Source organism: Oryctolagus cuniculus, chromosome 16, assembly GCF_051225735.1.
Source record: "Oryctolagus cuniculus isolate XC-2025 breed Fujian yellow rabbit chromosome 16, ASM5122573v1, whole genome shotgun sequence".
Lineage (NCBI taxonomy): Eukaryota > Metazoa > Chordata > Mammalia > Lagomorpha > Leporidae > Oryctolagus > Oryctolagus cuniculus.
This window is the reverse complement of record NC_142882.1, coordinates 59,463,413-59,480,488: the sequence shown is the minus strand read 5'-3', so window position 1 is coordinate 59,480,488 and position 17,076 is coordinate 59,463,413. Positions and strand designations below refer to the sequence as shown.

The 17,076-nt window shown below is 44.6% G+C and overlaps 1 protein-coding gene across 12 annotated transcripts in view; it reads left to right on the top strand.

Annotated features, from left to right (window-relative positions):
* PDE1C (phosphodiesterase 1C) overlaps window positions 1-17,076 on the top strand; it is a 653,560-nt gene that overhangs the window by 528,871 nt on the left and 107,613 nt on the right. For all 12 annotated transcript variants that reach the window (XM_089315477.1, XM_002713741.6, XM_017344418.4 and 9 more), the window contains 4 exons: window positions 6,751-6,864; window positions 9,150-9,332; window positions 10,612-10,678; window positions 15,687-15,803. In XM_089315477.1, coding sequence (XP_089171603.1) covers window positions 6,751-6,864; window positions 9,150-9,332; window positions 10,612-10,678; window positions 15,687-15,803 — 481 coding nt within the window. The remainder of the gene's footprint in view (window positions 1-6,750; window positions 6,865-9,149; window positions 9,333-10,611; window positions 10,679-15,686; window positions 15,804-17,076) is intronic.

Genomic DNA, 17,076 nt, shown 5'->3' with positions numbered 1-17,076 from the left:
AGAGGCACTGTGTTTCCCGCTTTGGTTTGCTGGAGCTGCCTTGGTGCCTGCACACAGGAAACCCTCAGTGAATGCCGAGTGCTCGTGTCCAGTGCAGCCGTCTTCACTAGTTAGCACTGATTGTAGAAACAGACAGATAACCAGAAGATTGCTGTGGTAGCAGCACTAGGAGGCTGTGACGTTAAGCCTGAACATCACTTTGGGCATTCCGTTTGGAAGAGCTGTAAGTTATTCGCCATGGCCTTTAGGGAATGGCAGGCGGGGAATGGGACTGACGCAGGGGGAGGCAGGTGTCGGACAAACCCCTGGATGGGAGAAACTGAAACGGAGAGGGTTTTACTCAAGTGTGACGTTAGAGCTCCTGATTGTTCAGGCCACGCAGGAGAAGTACTGTAGAAGATCCAGTTCCCTTTTGTGTTCTTTCAAATTGAGCAAAGCCTGTCTCAGACAACAGCCGTGGTTGGCCACACAGGCGTTTTAGGAGCTGCTTATCTATCCTCAGAGGGATAACCGTGGACAGAACATACAGATACAGAAAGTGTGTTTCTGTTGCAACACTTTCCTGTTCCATTTGATTTTTGCTTGTGCTTTCCTGGCGCTGTCCTAGAAGTATCTAAGGCTCAACAAAGGTCCGTGCTGTCAACATGTCCTACTGAAGGGTTTTCGGTGACTTCACCCTGATAGAGGACAATGCCAGGCCCACTGTTGGGCAGCTTTCTGAGTTATAAAATTGAGCCACTAAGTTGCTTCCTGATGAAGTCCACCCTGTGGGTCCCAGGGATTATCTTTTTAGGAGAAAAGAAAACACTTCTCTTTCACCCTAACGGCATTTCACATTCCAAAATATAGCAGCTGGGTCTGTCCCTCTTCTGGTACTTTTGTTGGCATGGGTTTGGTGGGAGCTCCACGTCAGGACTTGTGATGGACAGAGGTGATACCACATTTCATTACTTGTCTCACAGCAAAGAAGTGCATCGAGAACAAGGAGTTCTGTCAAACTGCAGTGGGTTCATCCACAGGGAGATTCTGCACTGCCTACACAAAGGCGTGTTGCCAACGTTTCAAAGCATAAGCTATTCCTAAAATGGTGCTGCACTTCTATCCTGAGACTGTTATCTGGCAGCCACAGTGGTAGAAATGGATGGAGTGCTGGAAACCGCGAACACTCACTCAGGAGAGGATCTTTATTTTTATTACTTTTGTTGTAGATTTCCTCCCGCCGCCCCTTCTTTCCTTCCTTCCTTGTGCATCTATTTTGAATGCTCATGAAATAAGCTGTTAGGTACTTAGACTAAATATCCTTTTGAGAAGTATTAAAAAACCAGATAGCCATCCGCCCCAAAACACAGGCTACCACTGTTGGACTTGGCCCTTGGAGACACTTGGCCTTTTAGGTGGAATGAATTCACAAGGAAAATTATTCAGACACAGTGTACTAGGAAAACAGAGGAAGCAACTGAGCCTTCCTGCCCTAGCTAGTCTATCCAAGTTTAACAATACTTTGTAATATAGGTATCGAAAGCAATCTGGCAACTTTTCAGACAACCCACTTTAAAATTCTCTGTATATATATTTTTCTTCAAAATTATGTAGTTATAAAATGTATAATTGCAATATATTTATAAATATAAAATTTATACACACACACACACCTGAGAGACAGAGCACTCCCTTCTGCTGATTCATTCCCCAAATGTCAGTAACAGGCCAGGGTGAATGAAGCTGGTGGGGGGCTGGAACTCAAGCCAGCATTACCACATGTGTGTTAGGGACCCAGTTGAGCCAACATCTGCCACCTCTCAGGGTGCACATATCCAGCACAGAGAATGGAGCCACTGCTCAGATGCAGGTGCCTTCGCTGCTGCCCTCAATGCTCGCCCCTAGTGACCCTCCTTAAGATGGATTCAGGTCTAGGGAAAGCTGCACTATGAAGGATCATAAAGAAGGGTCTTTATTGCTAGGAGCATCAGGAATTTTGAGACTGGTGGCTGCTAATTGGCAAGTGGTGAAAAAGAACTCATTTGAAATTGCAATTTCACCAAGAGATGGGTCGGGGGAGGTGGGGCAGGGCAGGAGTTCTGTGTGAAAGGATAAGGATACAGAGGTTGGCAGGACTGAGGTGGCCAGTGGAGCAGCAAGGCCCTGGGCATTACGGTAGAGCTCAACACTATTGGGCAAAAAGCACATCTGGAATTCTAAGGGTTGTGTGGTAGCAACAGAACACAGGACCTTCACAGCTGCACCTGTATCTGATTGTGTCTGATGTGGGCATTAGGCCTAGAGAGGTGGTCTTCATTTACTGCCTTTTAAAAAAGCTCACCATTTTTCTATTGTCATGCTTTGTGTCTAATTTCTTCTCTCAATAGGCTCATGTTTGGTGCCCAGATCTTTTACTGAACACACAGATGACCCCCCAAACTTTACTTGTTTCCATTACTTAATGTTTTTCCCCCAAAGTGAGTTCTTTCCTTGCATTTTGAGTGCTGTATTCTCTTTATTGCTGAATTTCTTTCATGGATTTTTTTTCTGTTTACTCATCCTTCAGAAAGGGAGAGGCGAATGCTACCTGCGTGTTTCCCATGAACAGAGTGAGTTTGGGGGCAGGAGGGAGGGACAGTGGTCCTGGCGCCCTTCACTCTGTGCCTGGATGTTGTGGATGATGGTAGGATTTTCTGCTCATCTCAGGAACTAGACAGGCATGGGGTGATATAAATTTTGGTATCTCTCATGTATCTCAAGAGTATGTTATTTCACTGTCATTCCTTTCCTGGTTTTATTGAAGCCATTCTGCTTAGAGCTTTCTGTTGGGTGGGACTGTCACAGTGAATACATAGATGTGACTGCCCAGTGTCTGCCTGGCGCTGCTGTTTACTGCACCAGGAGAAACCCGCAGCGTGCTATCGGGGGCGCTGACTTTCAGTGCTGCTGAGAAGAATGTCAAGTGGTGCTTTCCCAGGGAGCACCATGCCTCCTTCCTGAGCTTCCTGCTCTTGGACTGAAAGAGGAGGTGAGGCTCTCACATCCTGGTTCCCTTGATGCCTTACTTCCCCAGCAGTGGGCATGGTTAACTAATATGGATACAAACCCATAGTCCATTTAATGTTCTTAACTTCAATTTTTTAAGATTTTTTAGAAGATTTTATTTGAGAGGTAGAGTTACAGACAGTGAGAAGGAGAGACAGATAAAAGTCTTTCATCTGCTGGTTCACTCCCCAAATGGTTGCAATGGTTGGAACCGAGCTGATCTGAAGCCAGGAGCTGCTTCTGGGTCTCCCTTGTGGGTGTAGAGGCCTAAGCACTTGGGCCATCTTCTACTGCTTTCCCAGGCCATAGTAGAGAGCTGGATAGGAAGAGGAACAGCTGAAACTCGAACCGGCGCCCATATGGGTTGCCTGCACGGCAGGTGGAGGATTGACCTACTGCCCCACAGCACCAGGCCCTTAAGATTTATTTATTTGTAAGGCAGAGTTAGAGAGAGAAAGAGAGATTGGTCTTCCATCTGCTGGTTCATACCCTAAATGGCCTCAGTGGCCGGAACTGAGCAAAGCTGAAGCCAGGAGCGTTCTCTGGATCTCCCACATGTGTTCAGGGGCACAAGTACTAGGGCCATCTTCCTCTGCTTTCCCAGGCACATTAGCAGGGAGCTTGGTCAGAAGTGGAACAGCCAGGACTTGAACCAGCACCCATATGGGATGCTGGCACCACAGACAGCGATTTAGCCTACTACACCACAGTGCTTGACCCTCACTTGTTTTCTGACCGGCTACAACTAGTTTTTAGTTCACAAAAGTGACATTGGACTAATACTAGAAATAAGACCTTGTGGCCAGTGTGATCGTGCAGTGGGATAAGCTGCCTCCTGTGAGGTATTCCATATGTGCAACAGTCCAAGTCCTGTTCAAGGGTGCTTTGACATCTGATTCAGCTCTCTGATGATGTGCTTGGGAAAGCAGAAGATGGCCCAAGTACCTGGGCCCTTGCCACTCACACGGGAGACCTGGATGGAATTCTGAGTTCCTGGCTTCAGCTTGGCCCAGCCACTGCCTCTCTAAATCTGTCTTCCAAATAGATAAATCTTTAAAAAATAAAACAGTTATTAACTTGTCTTAGGAAAAGAAGAATCAACTCATTGTTATATTTAGTTCTTGAACTGTTAACATTACTTTTCAGCTGCCGCTTCATCCAGCAATCTCTAAACTATGTGCATTTTGGAAGGCTGGCTTTCTAAATCAATGAACCGTTCGACCTATGAGTCCACGGAAGAACACTGTGCTAGAATATGCCTTCAAGTTTTTTGTTTTGTTTTCTGGAAAGCAAACAAGTGGTAACATTTTGAAATTGTTGATGCCTGAGAATGTCTTCATTGGATTCACATACACTTGGCAGCTCTATGAATAGACAGATATCTTGAATTATACCATTATTATTCTCAAAAATTGACAGTTATTCAATTACCTTCTGGTGATTGGCATGGTACAAGTCTATGGCCAACCTGAGTTTTTGCTGTTTTGTAAGCAATATGTTTCCTTTTCCTAAAGATGTTCACATTCTTCCTTTGAAATAAAAATTTACAGTGGCTTATGTCTGGGCCAGCAAAACTCCTTTAATGAGAGCTGCTCCTTTTGGTTTTCTGGAAGCTATTATCACACGTCATTAGGGTCTTCTGCTCCGACTTCTGTTGGTCTTATATTTTCACTCTTTTCTGGCTCATCCTTTCTTCTAAAGTTTTAAAAATTATAATGAGTCATGTTAGAGATTCATTACAATTCCTGGTAGAATCTCTAAGCTTCAAATGAAGGGAAAAATTTCCTAGCAGTTTAAATGTATTCTCATTTTACTTTGCCAGTCGAGAGCTCAGGCAGCCTCAGGGGGTAGGTGGGCCCCTTGAGGTGAGAGTCAGAACTGGAGGCCGACTTAGCCAGGAATGTGTTTTGCTAAAGAGCTTCAGTCTTTATTTGGAACAGCAGACAGGGCTCATTGCTGCCATCTCCCCCTCCTTTGGCAGGCTGACTGTCCGCTGTGAGAGTGACTGGCGGTCCCTTCCCTGCCAACTCCCTGTCCTGTGCTGCCTCTGAAATCCAGGCAACTTCTGAGGGCTGATGATGGCATCGCAGGGTGCCCACGGCCCCCAAACCTGCAGGGGTCTCCGTTTTTCCCCTTGACGCATTTCCTTTTTGCTTGTTGAAGATTGAAGTTTGCCTCTACCGGACTTGTCAGTCCACTCATCTGTATTTTACATCATTGAATTGCCTGGGATTTCTTCTCTTTGGTGTACCCACTTGACAACTTTTAAAGGTTGACCCAGGGTTTTTTCCTCAGTCTTTATTGTTCGTTATTTTCAAAGAGATCAGGAGAGGCATAGTTTATACCTTGCAAGTAATCCTAGTATGTCACATGAAAGCAACTCTGGGGATATTTGGAAGTCAGGAGAAGGGGAGAACAGATTGTATAAATCAATGGGAAACAGACTTGACAACAATTCTAAGATCCCACTAAAATTTTGCAGTGTGGTTACCAGTGATGATCAAGGTCATCGAAGAACAAGGACCTTAATTGTAACAACTGCCTTTTTAGAAAACCACCATGAGTCCCATGTTCTATTGATTTCATTTAATGTTTATAACATCTGGGGAAATTTGGTGTTTGGTTCTTCATTTTATAGATGATACATTGAAAAGTGTGAGTTAAACCTGTTTGTGTTCCAGGTCTGTTTGTTGGCTGTCAGAGAGCCTGAGGAGTTACAGTCTCCAAATCTGTGTGATATTTACTACGTTAACTGTTATTACAGTTTTTACAAACAGGATTTATTTGAAAAGCAGAGTGACAGAGAAACAGAGAAATCTTTCATCTGCTGGTTCTACTCCCAAATGCCTTCAACAGCTGTGGCTGGGCCAGGCTGCAGCCATGAATCTGGAACTCCATCAGGGCTTCCCATGTGGGTGCAGGAACCCAAGTTATCAGGCCATCATTTGCTACCTCCCAGATGCATTAGTAGGAAGCTGGGTCAGAAGCATGGCCAAGTCGAGACTCAAGCCAGGCGCTCCGATATGGGATGAAGGTGTCCAGGTGGCACTTTAACTCACTGTGCCATGATACCCATGGGGCTGTGACTAACACTGTGATGATCTGTAGGCCTTTGCCCACTCCCATATATGCTAAGTCCTTCTCTGTGCAGGTAATGCTCATATAAACCTAAGAACATTTGCTTTCTCAGAGTGTCTAGGACTCCTCCGTTTATTGTCTGTCATCATTTGCTTTAATGAGGGTATTTATCTGCTTTTAGGGAGAGGCTTCCTGTCCAGAATACTGAGCTGTCATCTGTTAGCTCTCTATGGTAGCATCAGAGGTCTCAGTCTTCTCACCTGTCCTGGAACATCTGTGGCCATTGCTGGACAGAGCACCTTCCACAGAGCAGAAGCTCAGGAGGTGTTGGTGATGCTGCTGCTGGCCATCCTTTACTACAACCAGCTAGAAGTCTGGAAAAAGGGCACAATGATTGATCATTTAGAAACTCACACTGGTGAATGTGAGGCAGGTGGTCAGTGCATGGGCACAGGAGAAAAATGCTTTCTGATTTAACAGTGACAAAAGTGTATGTATTGGGTTTGTCACTTGCTCCCTTGTCCCTGTAATTTTTTTTTCTAATGTATTAGAATAAATAAAACCCTGTGGTGACTACAAGACGGGTCACTACCAGGACAGGGTCATTGTTCACTTTTTGAGTTCTAACACAGTCATTTTTCCTCCTAGGTTACGGTCTCTGGTGAAACAGCTGGAAAGGGGGGAGGCCTCGGTGGTGGATCTGAAGAAGAATCTGGAATATGCAGCCACGGTGCTGGAATCTGTGTACATTGATGAAACCAGGTGGGCCGAGGACAAGGGGTCGGTGCAGGGAGGCTGCGTTTCCTGCCCAGTGGCTTTCCAAATTGCCTCCCGTGACTGGGAGGGGTTCCCACTCAGACGGCTCGTCTTGCAGCAACCACAGGGAGTGGAGTTGAAGGAGTCCCTCACCCGCTGAACTTCCTCTCCTCCAGAGTTTCTCTCATGTGGCCCTTGACAAGGAAGTGAGGGGATGTAAAAGAACAAGTCACTTTAAAAAATCTGGTACCGTTTTTACCCAGGGTAGAGTTCTACCATCGTCACGGGACGTTGTTAGTGTCAGTCTGCAGATTATGTCTATGTTTTAATTCACGCCATCCGTCTCACAGTGGAGGCCCCGGAGTGGAGGGAGAAGCACGTATGCTCTTAAGCTCACAGCTTTCCTTCTGCACTCTTACGTGCACTGTCAGTTTTCTAGAACACGTTTGCTGCTTGGATTCTCTTAGAGTATTAAAGTGGTGTCAGGTATGGAGCGCATTTGAAAGTGACAAAATTACTTTTGAAAAAATACTCAAGTGTTGAATATGAAAGAGCTAACAATTTTTTTTTATGAGACAAGTTTCTTTGTCAGTATTTAGTATTTGTGATGTCTTACTTTGCTTTGCCCAATTCCAATCTGCAGGTATTTCACTGGAATCTAAGAATTGTAGGATTCTTTTCTTTTTCTTCTTATTTTGTGATATGCTTTGTTCATAATTTAAAGAAATTTGATGTCACATTTTCCCCCAAATGTTATGTTTTCCTCCCTTTCTTCCGGTCAATATATCTAAGGGGGAAATCAGTTTTACACTGACACCTGCTTTTGTTGTTTATTGTTTATTCTTAGTGGGACTTAGTAAAAGTATAAGCCTTGATTTTAGAGGGCTGCATTGTGGTGCAGTGGGTAAAGCTGCTGCCTATGATGCCAGCATCCCCCATGGGCTCCAGTCCGTGTCCTGGCTGCTCTGTTCTGATCAGCTCTCTGCTAATGGCCTAGAAAGCAGGAGATGGCCCAAGTGTTTGGGCTCCTGCACCCACGTGGGAGACCTGGATGAATCTCCCTCTATTACTCTCTGTAAATCTTTCAAATAATTTTTAAAAAATTGATTTTTTTATGAACACAGCTATCAGAGGACTGTAACCATTGTGCTCAAATATAGAGCTGCAGTATTTTGGAATTTTGCTTGAATTTAGACCGTTAAGTTTCCATAACATCCCAGAAAACTAGAAAGTTGACCTTACTTGTTTTCATTACTTCAGAGAAGTGAGTTGCTGTGATTAGGATAGTACTTTGCAAATTCTTTAAGTATCCTTTATTAAATATTTATTTACTTATTTAAAAAGAGTTGGGAGGGGAGTTAGATTGTCTATCTGCTGGTTCACTCCCCAAATGACAGCAATAGCCAGGGCTGGGCCAGGTTGAAGCTAGAACTTCACCCAGGTCTCCCAGGTGGGTAGCAGGATCATCTACTGCTTTCAAGGTACATTAACAGGGAGCTGGATTAGAAGTGCAGTAGCTGGAACTCAAACTGGCACACCCATAGGCGATGCCTTGTGACCCCAGCAATGGCTTAACCTGCTATGCCAGAACACCCCAAAAATAACTTATTCTATAAGTGGGCCCTGTGGCATTTATTATAGACCCCTTCTGAATACATTTGAAAAAATTTAAGACATAGACACAGATACACACAGCAATTGAGAGGTTGAAAGAGAGAGACAATGTTCCCTTCTGTTGATTTACCCTGCTAATACCTGCCTACAATGGCTGAGGCTGGGTGCACCTGAAGCCCCAAGATGGAAATCAATGCAGGTGTCCCATATGGGTGACAGAGACCCAGCAACCAGAGCCATCATGGTTGCATTAGCAGGAAGCTGCCGCCAGGAACCAGAGGCAGGTATCAAAGCCTAGGCACTGAGGTACAGGAAGCAGTCTTAACTGACATTTAGGTCAAACACATGCCCCCTCAATGCATTTTGTAAGTGGAAGGGTTAAATTCACCTCAAATACCACAGATATTCTAGGAATAAAGATGCTGGGTGCGCTCGGAGCCCGTGCTGGTTATAGACTTGCCTTCTCTGGTCTCCTCGTTCCTCTGTTCAGTGTGTAGAGGGAGCCATCTTGAAATATCAGCAGTGGGAATAAGCTTGACCAACAAGTCATTGTGTTTTGGGGGTGTCACCTAATTTGGTGCTTTGTGCCTGTGCAGCTGGGGTAGAGGGGAGCAGCTCTTTTCAGTGACTCCGACCTCGGGTTGAACGTGCGCCCTGGTTCTGTTTCCTGTGCTCAGGCGACTCCTGGATACAGAGGACGAGCTCAGTGACATCCAGTCGGATGCCGTGCCTTCCGAGGTCCGAGACTGGCTGGCCTCCACCTTCACCCGGCAGATGGGCATGATGCTCAGAAGGAGTGAGGAGAAGCCCAGGTTCAAGAGCATCGTCCACGCAGTGCAGGCTGGGATATTTGTGGAGAGGTAAGAGGGTCATTCATGGCCATTCAGCAGTGCCATCAGCAAAAGTCACGTGAGAGCTTGGCAGCTGGAAGCTTTGCTCCAGCGTGTAGTTTGGATAGCTTTGTGAACGCTCTGCAGTTTGGGTGGAAATGTAGTCTTGTATGAGAAATGGCAAGAAGACATCTCTTAATCTCTGTAGCATCATTATTACAAGCTTTGGCCTTTGCTCAGAATTTATTAAACAGAAAAGATTTAAGTTCAGTCTCTATTTATATAAAATATTGATTTGAGAGGCAGATATGGGGAGGGGGCAAGGGGATAGAGAGAAAAAGAGAATGAGAAAGAGGTGGATGGATGGATTGATTCTGAGATTCCATCCACTGGCTCACTCCCCAAATGCCTTCATTAACTGGGGCTGGGTGAAGCCAAAGCCAGAAGATGTGAAATCAGTCCACAGCTCATAAAATGGGGAGTAGGGACCCAATTACATGAGCTGTGTATCACTGTCATCTCCCAGAGTCTGTGTTAGCAGGAAACTGTAGTCAGGTATCATCCCAGCTACTCCAATGTGGGACATGAGCACTTCATCTGCATCTTCGACTAAATCTCACACCAGTCTAATTTTAAAATAAGGAAACTGTCATACAAAGTACTTTGAGATGTGTCTATGGTGTCTGTAATATAGAACACATTGGGGCTGCTTTCAGGTTGCTGATCCAGGAATTCAAAGCATTCAAATTCCCCATGGCACTTCAATTTTGTTACCTGTTTGGTTGTTTGAATTGGAATTGTACCCTTTATCCTGAAATATCTTCCAAAACTAGGTTTGTGACCCTTATGGCACAATTACTGGCTGTAGAAATGCCTTGATGAGTTCACCGATTACCCAGGACCGTTTTCTTACTCATTTTTAACTTCTCCTATGAACAAGCTTTTCTGAAGTTGTTCAGAGGTCTTCATTCACACTCAGGTGCTGCCCTGTGTTCTGCCCAGGCCATATTATGATTCTCTCCAATAGCTGAAATGACTTCCTTTAATAATGTGATTTCTAATCTGGGACACATCATCTTATTGTTTTGTTCCCAATGGTTTATGTGTTTACGGTTGCTTTAATTACTTTTTAAGTTTAATGGATTGGCCATGTAATTGACTATGAAAAATGACAAAGGAGTTTTAGGTTCCTTGGGACACCAGTAGCCATGACTTTCCCTGTTCCCCAGAGCTCAGCGTGAGTCTGCGTGCTGCTGATCTTGATTGGTAAGATGCCATGTTGAATCTTTTTCCTTTTCATTTTTGCCAGAATGTATAGACGGACATCAAACATGGTTGGACTGAGCTACCCACCAGCAGTTATTGAAGCATTAAAGGTAACACCAATGAGAAGATTTTACAGTGTGTGTGGTTCTTCATAAGGAGGACAGTTAAATTTGTTGTTAGAAAAGAGGTTTTCATGTATAGTATTTTTCCCAGTTATTCCTTATTCTTTAATTATTTTCTTTTTAAATAATATTACTGTCTTTTTAGCCTTCATCTTCCTAGTATTTTAAAAATCAAATTTTGCTTCATCCCCTTCTACTCCCTGGAATAGTTTAGGCTTTATACAGTTATCTGGCATTATGAGATTCATCTGACTTTGGCCATAGGCATTCAAATGTGTTATAGATAGAAATATTCAGCATTTGGAAGATTTCTGGTGGTTGTATGATTATGTGACTACCTAGTTCAAGTCTATTTTATAGAAACTCTTAGCAAGGTACTTTTTTTGTTAAAGACAGTTAATTCGAGACAGAGCTAAGGTTTGATATTGAAATGTGCAGCATATAGTAAACACTGACGTTCACGGTATGAATGCATAACCCAGAGACCTCGTACCCTTCTGTTTTCCCGAAACTCCCAGCAAGTCAAATATTCCTGTGGAAACCAGAGATGTTTCAGTTTGAATGGGCTAAATTTAACAGAGTCACTCTGTGGTCAGGCAAGTTCTTGGAGTTGACAGACTATTGCTAACAGCCTCAAAGCAGAGGCATAGCTCTGAGCAGGTGTTCATTCAGATCAGGTGATCTGGGTGTATTCCAGAGGTGCTGACTGATCTGGCTCCTGGATTCCAGGGTGGGGCTGTGTGTGGATAGTGCTTACACTTGCAGTTGGCCATTCACTCACGTGTCGTGTTCTTTGACCCTTGCTAAAGCTGCTTTGTCTTTCACTAAAACCTGAAAAATTTGTTATCTAATGTTATTTTCAGAACATAGTTACCTATTCACTCAGTTGGTGGTAGGAGTGCTTCTTGATTAGTGTGCTATCAGGAATGAGCCCCTTAGGATCATCAATTCATCATCCTTTTTGTTGTTTCAGACATTCTTTAGCTGATTTTGAGAGACCAACTATATACCCATTCTCACCTCTTTTTCTGTCTACATTTTCTGCTGCTTCTTAACTCATCTTAAAAGCAGAAAGGATACTCAGAAAGGAAACAGTGAGAAGGCCCACACTTTAAAACACTCCCGTTAACCCCCACTCCAATGCCCGATACATGCAGTATTTCCCATTTACTTGATGGATTCTCTTGGTGAGACCTGATGTTTCTCAGCACCCGTAGGAAGTTGCATTGCTTTTTGTGATTGAAGCTGAAATGTCCAGTGCATCTCTTAGAAACATTAAACGGCATCTTTTATCTTTAATTTGTTCCTTTATTGTGAACATAAATGTAGACAGGTATACTGATGCAAACATTTTGACAGTCTCTTCCTAAGCGAAGACTTTTTCTATGCAGAATATGGAACGATGCACACGTTGTCACTTTATACTTGGGGACAAGGACTTCTCAGATGCACACATCCTGAGGGGGGGGAGGGGGACTTGGATGATCCAGACAAGCACTATGTTCTGTGTCTGGAAATTGCTTCTCTTCCCCGATATGTGCATTGAGGCTAAAGCTGCTACTTCTTTTACTGAGGAAGTTCAAAGTACAATGTAATATTTTTTCCATTTCCCCAGACTCTGGTTTTATTTGCAGTGGTTTGGAGGCGAATTGAAGATATCAGAGATCTTTTCCCTCTTTGTACATAGTACCTGCTAGAAAAAAAGGTTATTTGAACCCTACTTCCAGCAGTGCATATGGGATCACTACTGTTTTGTCCTATTACAGAAAATTTCCCCAAAGACAAAGAATATAATTCACTGAAATAGCCATTATGCTAGTGACATGTTCACTTGTATATATGAACATGGCCAAAAGTGACATTTGAGTCAGAATCATTAGCCACTATTCATCTCTAGGTTTGGAATATATTGTATCTCGTTCTGTTTTTCTTGTTTGATACATACGAGCTTACAGTTTGAGGTGTTTGTCTCCGGCCTTCTGGGCTGGGTTTACTGGACATGCTGGGATGCTCCCTGCTCCAGAGGGCGTCTGTCACGTGCTGTGACTCAGAAATGCCACCTTGGACAGACTTCAGGCTGACAGGGAGAGGAAGTGAGGAGGTTCCGACCTCCTTTAGCTCGGATGAACAGGAAGCTCATGTGGTTTTTCCAATGGGATTTGCTTTGGACAAAATTTGGTTAAAGAGAAAGACTAGTCTGAGGCCAGTCAGAAGCTGATTCTAGGGTTCCACACCAGTGCTATTCAGAGCCCTCCATTGGAGAATCCATGTTCTACTGAGCCTTACAACTGACTTCTGAAAAACATTAAAATTTGAGGGTCCGTTGAGCTTTCCCCAAGATGAGGATCCAAAGAGGACATGTGTCTCACTGTCTTATTTATCTTCCCATTTCAAGTCCTGATATCAGAATAGAACTTGTTTTTACTTTGAAAGCATTCACATGTTCAGAGATAGAGCTGTTCTCCTTATTACTCATTCTGGAGATTTGAGTTGTCAGTGACCTCTTTCCCAGGACTAAGTTTCAGAGTGGCCGAGAGTCATGGCAGAGCCAATTGCAGTAACCGAGGCAAAGCATCAGGCTCAGGTTAATCTTCACTGGCCTTGCTGACTCTGGTCTGGCCCTAGCTGGGTCTTCAGTGGCGAGATTCGAGTCACTGAGCTACAGTGCCATGTATTGGCAGTAAGATCACTTGAAGCCTTCCATGGGGTTGCTAAATGGATCTGCCACCAAGTGGCATTAGATACTTCATGTGATCCGAGGTTGCCGCTGTAAAATGACAGAAAGGAATGCCTGTTTAGAATTCTGAGGTTTCCCAGACTGTATAAACATTTCACACAACGCCAGACACAGCAAATGTACTCTGTGTTTGTAACTATTTCTCTAGTTTAATGGAGGGGAAATTATTGAGGACTGGTTACTATGAAGTATAAATTGAAACAAGTCAATTGAAATTCTTTTGTGAGAGTTTGATTTTTCTTTATATAATTTCTCCTGTATCCTGAGATTTGGGAGGAAGACTCTTACTGGCCTTGGATGATTTTGACAGCTTGAATATTTATAGAGGGGAACTGGATTGGGGTGGATGGATTGTGCTGGGATGCAGTGGGAGTCAGTGATGCCAGCATCTCTGCAGGGCACCATGGGACACCCTGCATTCAGTCAGTGCATTCTCACGCAGATCCTCGCTGTCAGCCTTGGGTTAATACATGTTCCTTATCCCTGTTCAATGCTTCAGTGTAACTTATGATAATTCCCATTTAACCAGTAAATTCATGTTGCATAGCACCTACTCCAAAGTGGCATTCCTTTTCATGATTTAACCCGAAATAGTCTGTGAAAGTCTTAGGAACATTAAATCATCTTTCATGTTTAAGAAATATTTTTATTTGGCCAGCACCATGGCTCATTTGGCTAATCATCTGTCTGCGGCGCCGGTACCCCGGGTTCTAGTCCCAGTTGGGGCGCCAGATTCTGTCCCGGTTGCTCCTCTTCCAGTCCAGCTCTCTGCTGTGGCCCGGGAAGGCAGTGGAGGATGGCCCAACTCCTTGGGCCCTACAACTGCAGGGTGTAGGGAGACCAGGAGGAAGCACCTGGCTCCTGGCTCCAGCCGTAGCGGCCACTTGGCGGGTGAACCAACGGAAAAAGGAAGACTTTCTCTCTGTCTCTCTCTCACTGTCTAACTCTGCCTGTCAAAAAAAAATATTTTTATTTACTTGAGATGGGCAGAGAGAGAGAGAGAGAGTGAGTGAACAAGAACGAGAGAACATGCTCCCCTCTACCCCCTCCCTGCTGGTTTGCTTCCCAAATTCCTGCAGTAGCTGGGTGTGGGCCCTGGTGAAGCCGGGGAATCAAGGACTCATTCCTGACCCCTCATGCATGAGCCATCACCCCTGTTCCTTAGGGTCTGTATTAGTGGGATGCTTGGGCGATGCTGGGAGATGGAGCCAGTATTTTTTTTTAAAGGGAGAGGGAGAGAGAGAGAGACTACTGGTTCACTCCCCAGATAGCCACAATGGCCTGGGCTGGGCCAGGCTGAAGCCAGGAGCTTCTTCAGGGTCTCCCACATGAGTGGTGCTTGAGCCATCTTTTGCTGCTTTCCCAGGTGCGTTAGCAGTGTTTTTTAGCTGTTGCTGCAACATACTGTTGTTTGCTACTTCCACCAGCAGCTAGTAATGCAGAATAAATAAAAGGCACCAAAAATTCTTCTATTTTTGGAGTAGCTGTTTGTGGACAAAAGAACTTAATGGCTCATGTAGAAGGTGCACGTTGTCTCACTTTTACCTTTTTGTTTTGGTCAAGTGACTTACAGATCTGAGGACTGGATTGGACTGGTGACTCTAGAAGTGGTAGCCTTTTTTCTGTCACATGAAATGAACACTCCAGCGGTTTAGACAGAATTGGCCTCTTGTTTTGTGTTCTATTTGATGCACATTTCTGAACTCTTTGAAAGGAGTTGATATTCTTAACTGTAGACCAAGAGGAACACATTGACTGGTGTTAGGGGTCAGGAAGTACACTGGGCTCTGATGGGTAAGCAGCTATAGCCGGTGGGCTTTATGGAAAGCCCGAGTTGGCTTTAAGTTAAGTGAGAGTGAGCAAGTGTGTGTTTTGCTCGCACTTGCTCTCCTAGTACTTACTCATGATGGGTCTTATGGAAAGTACATAGCAACCACTTCTCGTCTATAGAATGTGACTAATACCTACCACTTATTTTCAGAAAATTGCATCTTTATCACCAGTCATAATGTCTTCTGTAGAGTAGGCTCTCAGTAAATTAAGACTATTATTAGAAGTCTGTTTAGTTTTTTTTTATGGTAAATGCTATGGAGGACTACCAGATTGAGAAAAAAAAATTGCGTGTGATGGAAAGGGTGTTGGAGTCTTGGGCTGTGAAATCCTTGGGGAGGGCTGTGGGGTGGGGTGGGGTGGGGGAGTCTGATGGCTGTCTAACTCAGTAGGGGCTAATGTGTTCTTTCTCCTGCCCATGATCTGCAGGATGTGGACAAGTGGTCCTTTGACGTCTTTTCCCTCAATGAGGCCAGTGGAGATCACGCACTGAAATTCATTTTCTATGAATTACTCACACGCTATGACCTGATTAGCCGTTTCAAGGTCAGTATCTAACTCAACAGGTAAAGAAGTATACTATTCAGCTTTGCCTATCCTCATGCCACGCGTAGGCCGTGACCCAGAGAATTGTTTCATGTGGTCTGAAAACTAGCCTGGATAACTCAGGGAGCACAGTACGGACAGCCACTGCTGTGAGTTCCTGCATCGGGGGTGCTGTTCGCTGTACCCTTGGTGGTGGGTCTTCCTGGCAGAGGAGAGTCTGTGGAGCCCATGTGGAGCCCTGTCTTCCTGAAAGTGCATTCCCAGACCTGACACAGGCCTGCTACCCTGAAGCTGCTGCCTCAAGTCCCGTTTCCGTCTGACCATGTGTGGTATAGACCACTGCTACCGGAGACACAGTAATGGGGGCAGAGCAAGTACCCACTGGCTCTGTAAACTCATTTTCCTACCGCCTGGCTCATTCAAACAAATACTGTTTTAGCATCTCAGAGATCTCTGGTGTTTCTCAGCTACTTATGCTCAGATTAACTCTTCAACTTTAAAGAGCACAGATCACCTCCCACATTCAGCCCCTCAACCTTCTAACACTGCAGCCTCTTGAAGTTGAGCCAGGTTCTCAAGCTGACCTGTGTATCCATCTGCCTACCTCTGATGGGTCAGCTCCTCACTTCTCACATCAGAGAGATGAGCCTCTGGAAAATGCAGGCCTTTTCCTCTACAACATACTCCTTTATCTGGACAGCAAAGTTCTTTAACATTTTCCTAGGGCTGTGGGTTTGGATATGTATGTCTTAAATGACCATACAGACTTTCCGGACAGGGTCCTGAGGTCCTTCATTTGTTTTGCATCAGAGCCTGTGTGAGAATCCAGCAGCTGCTGGGGACCCTTTGCACCTGCGTTTGCAATGCTCCTGTGCACACACAGCCCTCTCACTGCCTTGTGTTACTCTCAAGAATTCAAGATGCCCGTGTTCATTGAATCTTCATTTTAAAAGTGATGGGTTTGTCTTTGAGTCCTTAAAGATTATATTTAAATTTTTTTAAATCACAGAATGGCAAGTATCACACAATCTCCCTCATATGTAGAGTCTAAAAAGAAAGGTGATCCCACTGAAGTTAAAAGTATAATGGTGAGGGGGCCAGTGTGGTGCCTGCAAGGCCGGCATCCCACGTGGGTGTTGTGTGTGTCCCAGCTGCTCCACCTCTGATCCAGCTCCCTGCTAATGGCCTGGGAAAGCAGCAAAAGACAGCTCAAGTGTTTGGGCTCTTCCCTTCCACATGGAGACCTGGAAGAAACTGTTGGTTTTGGCCTGGC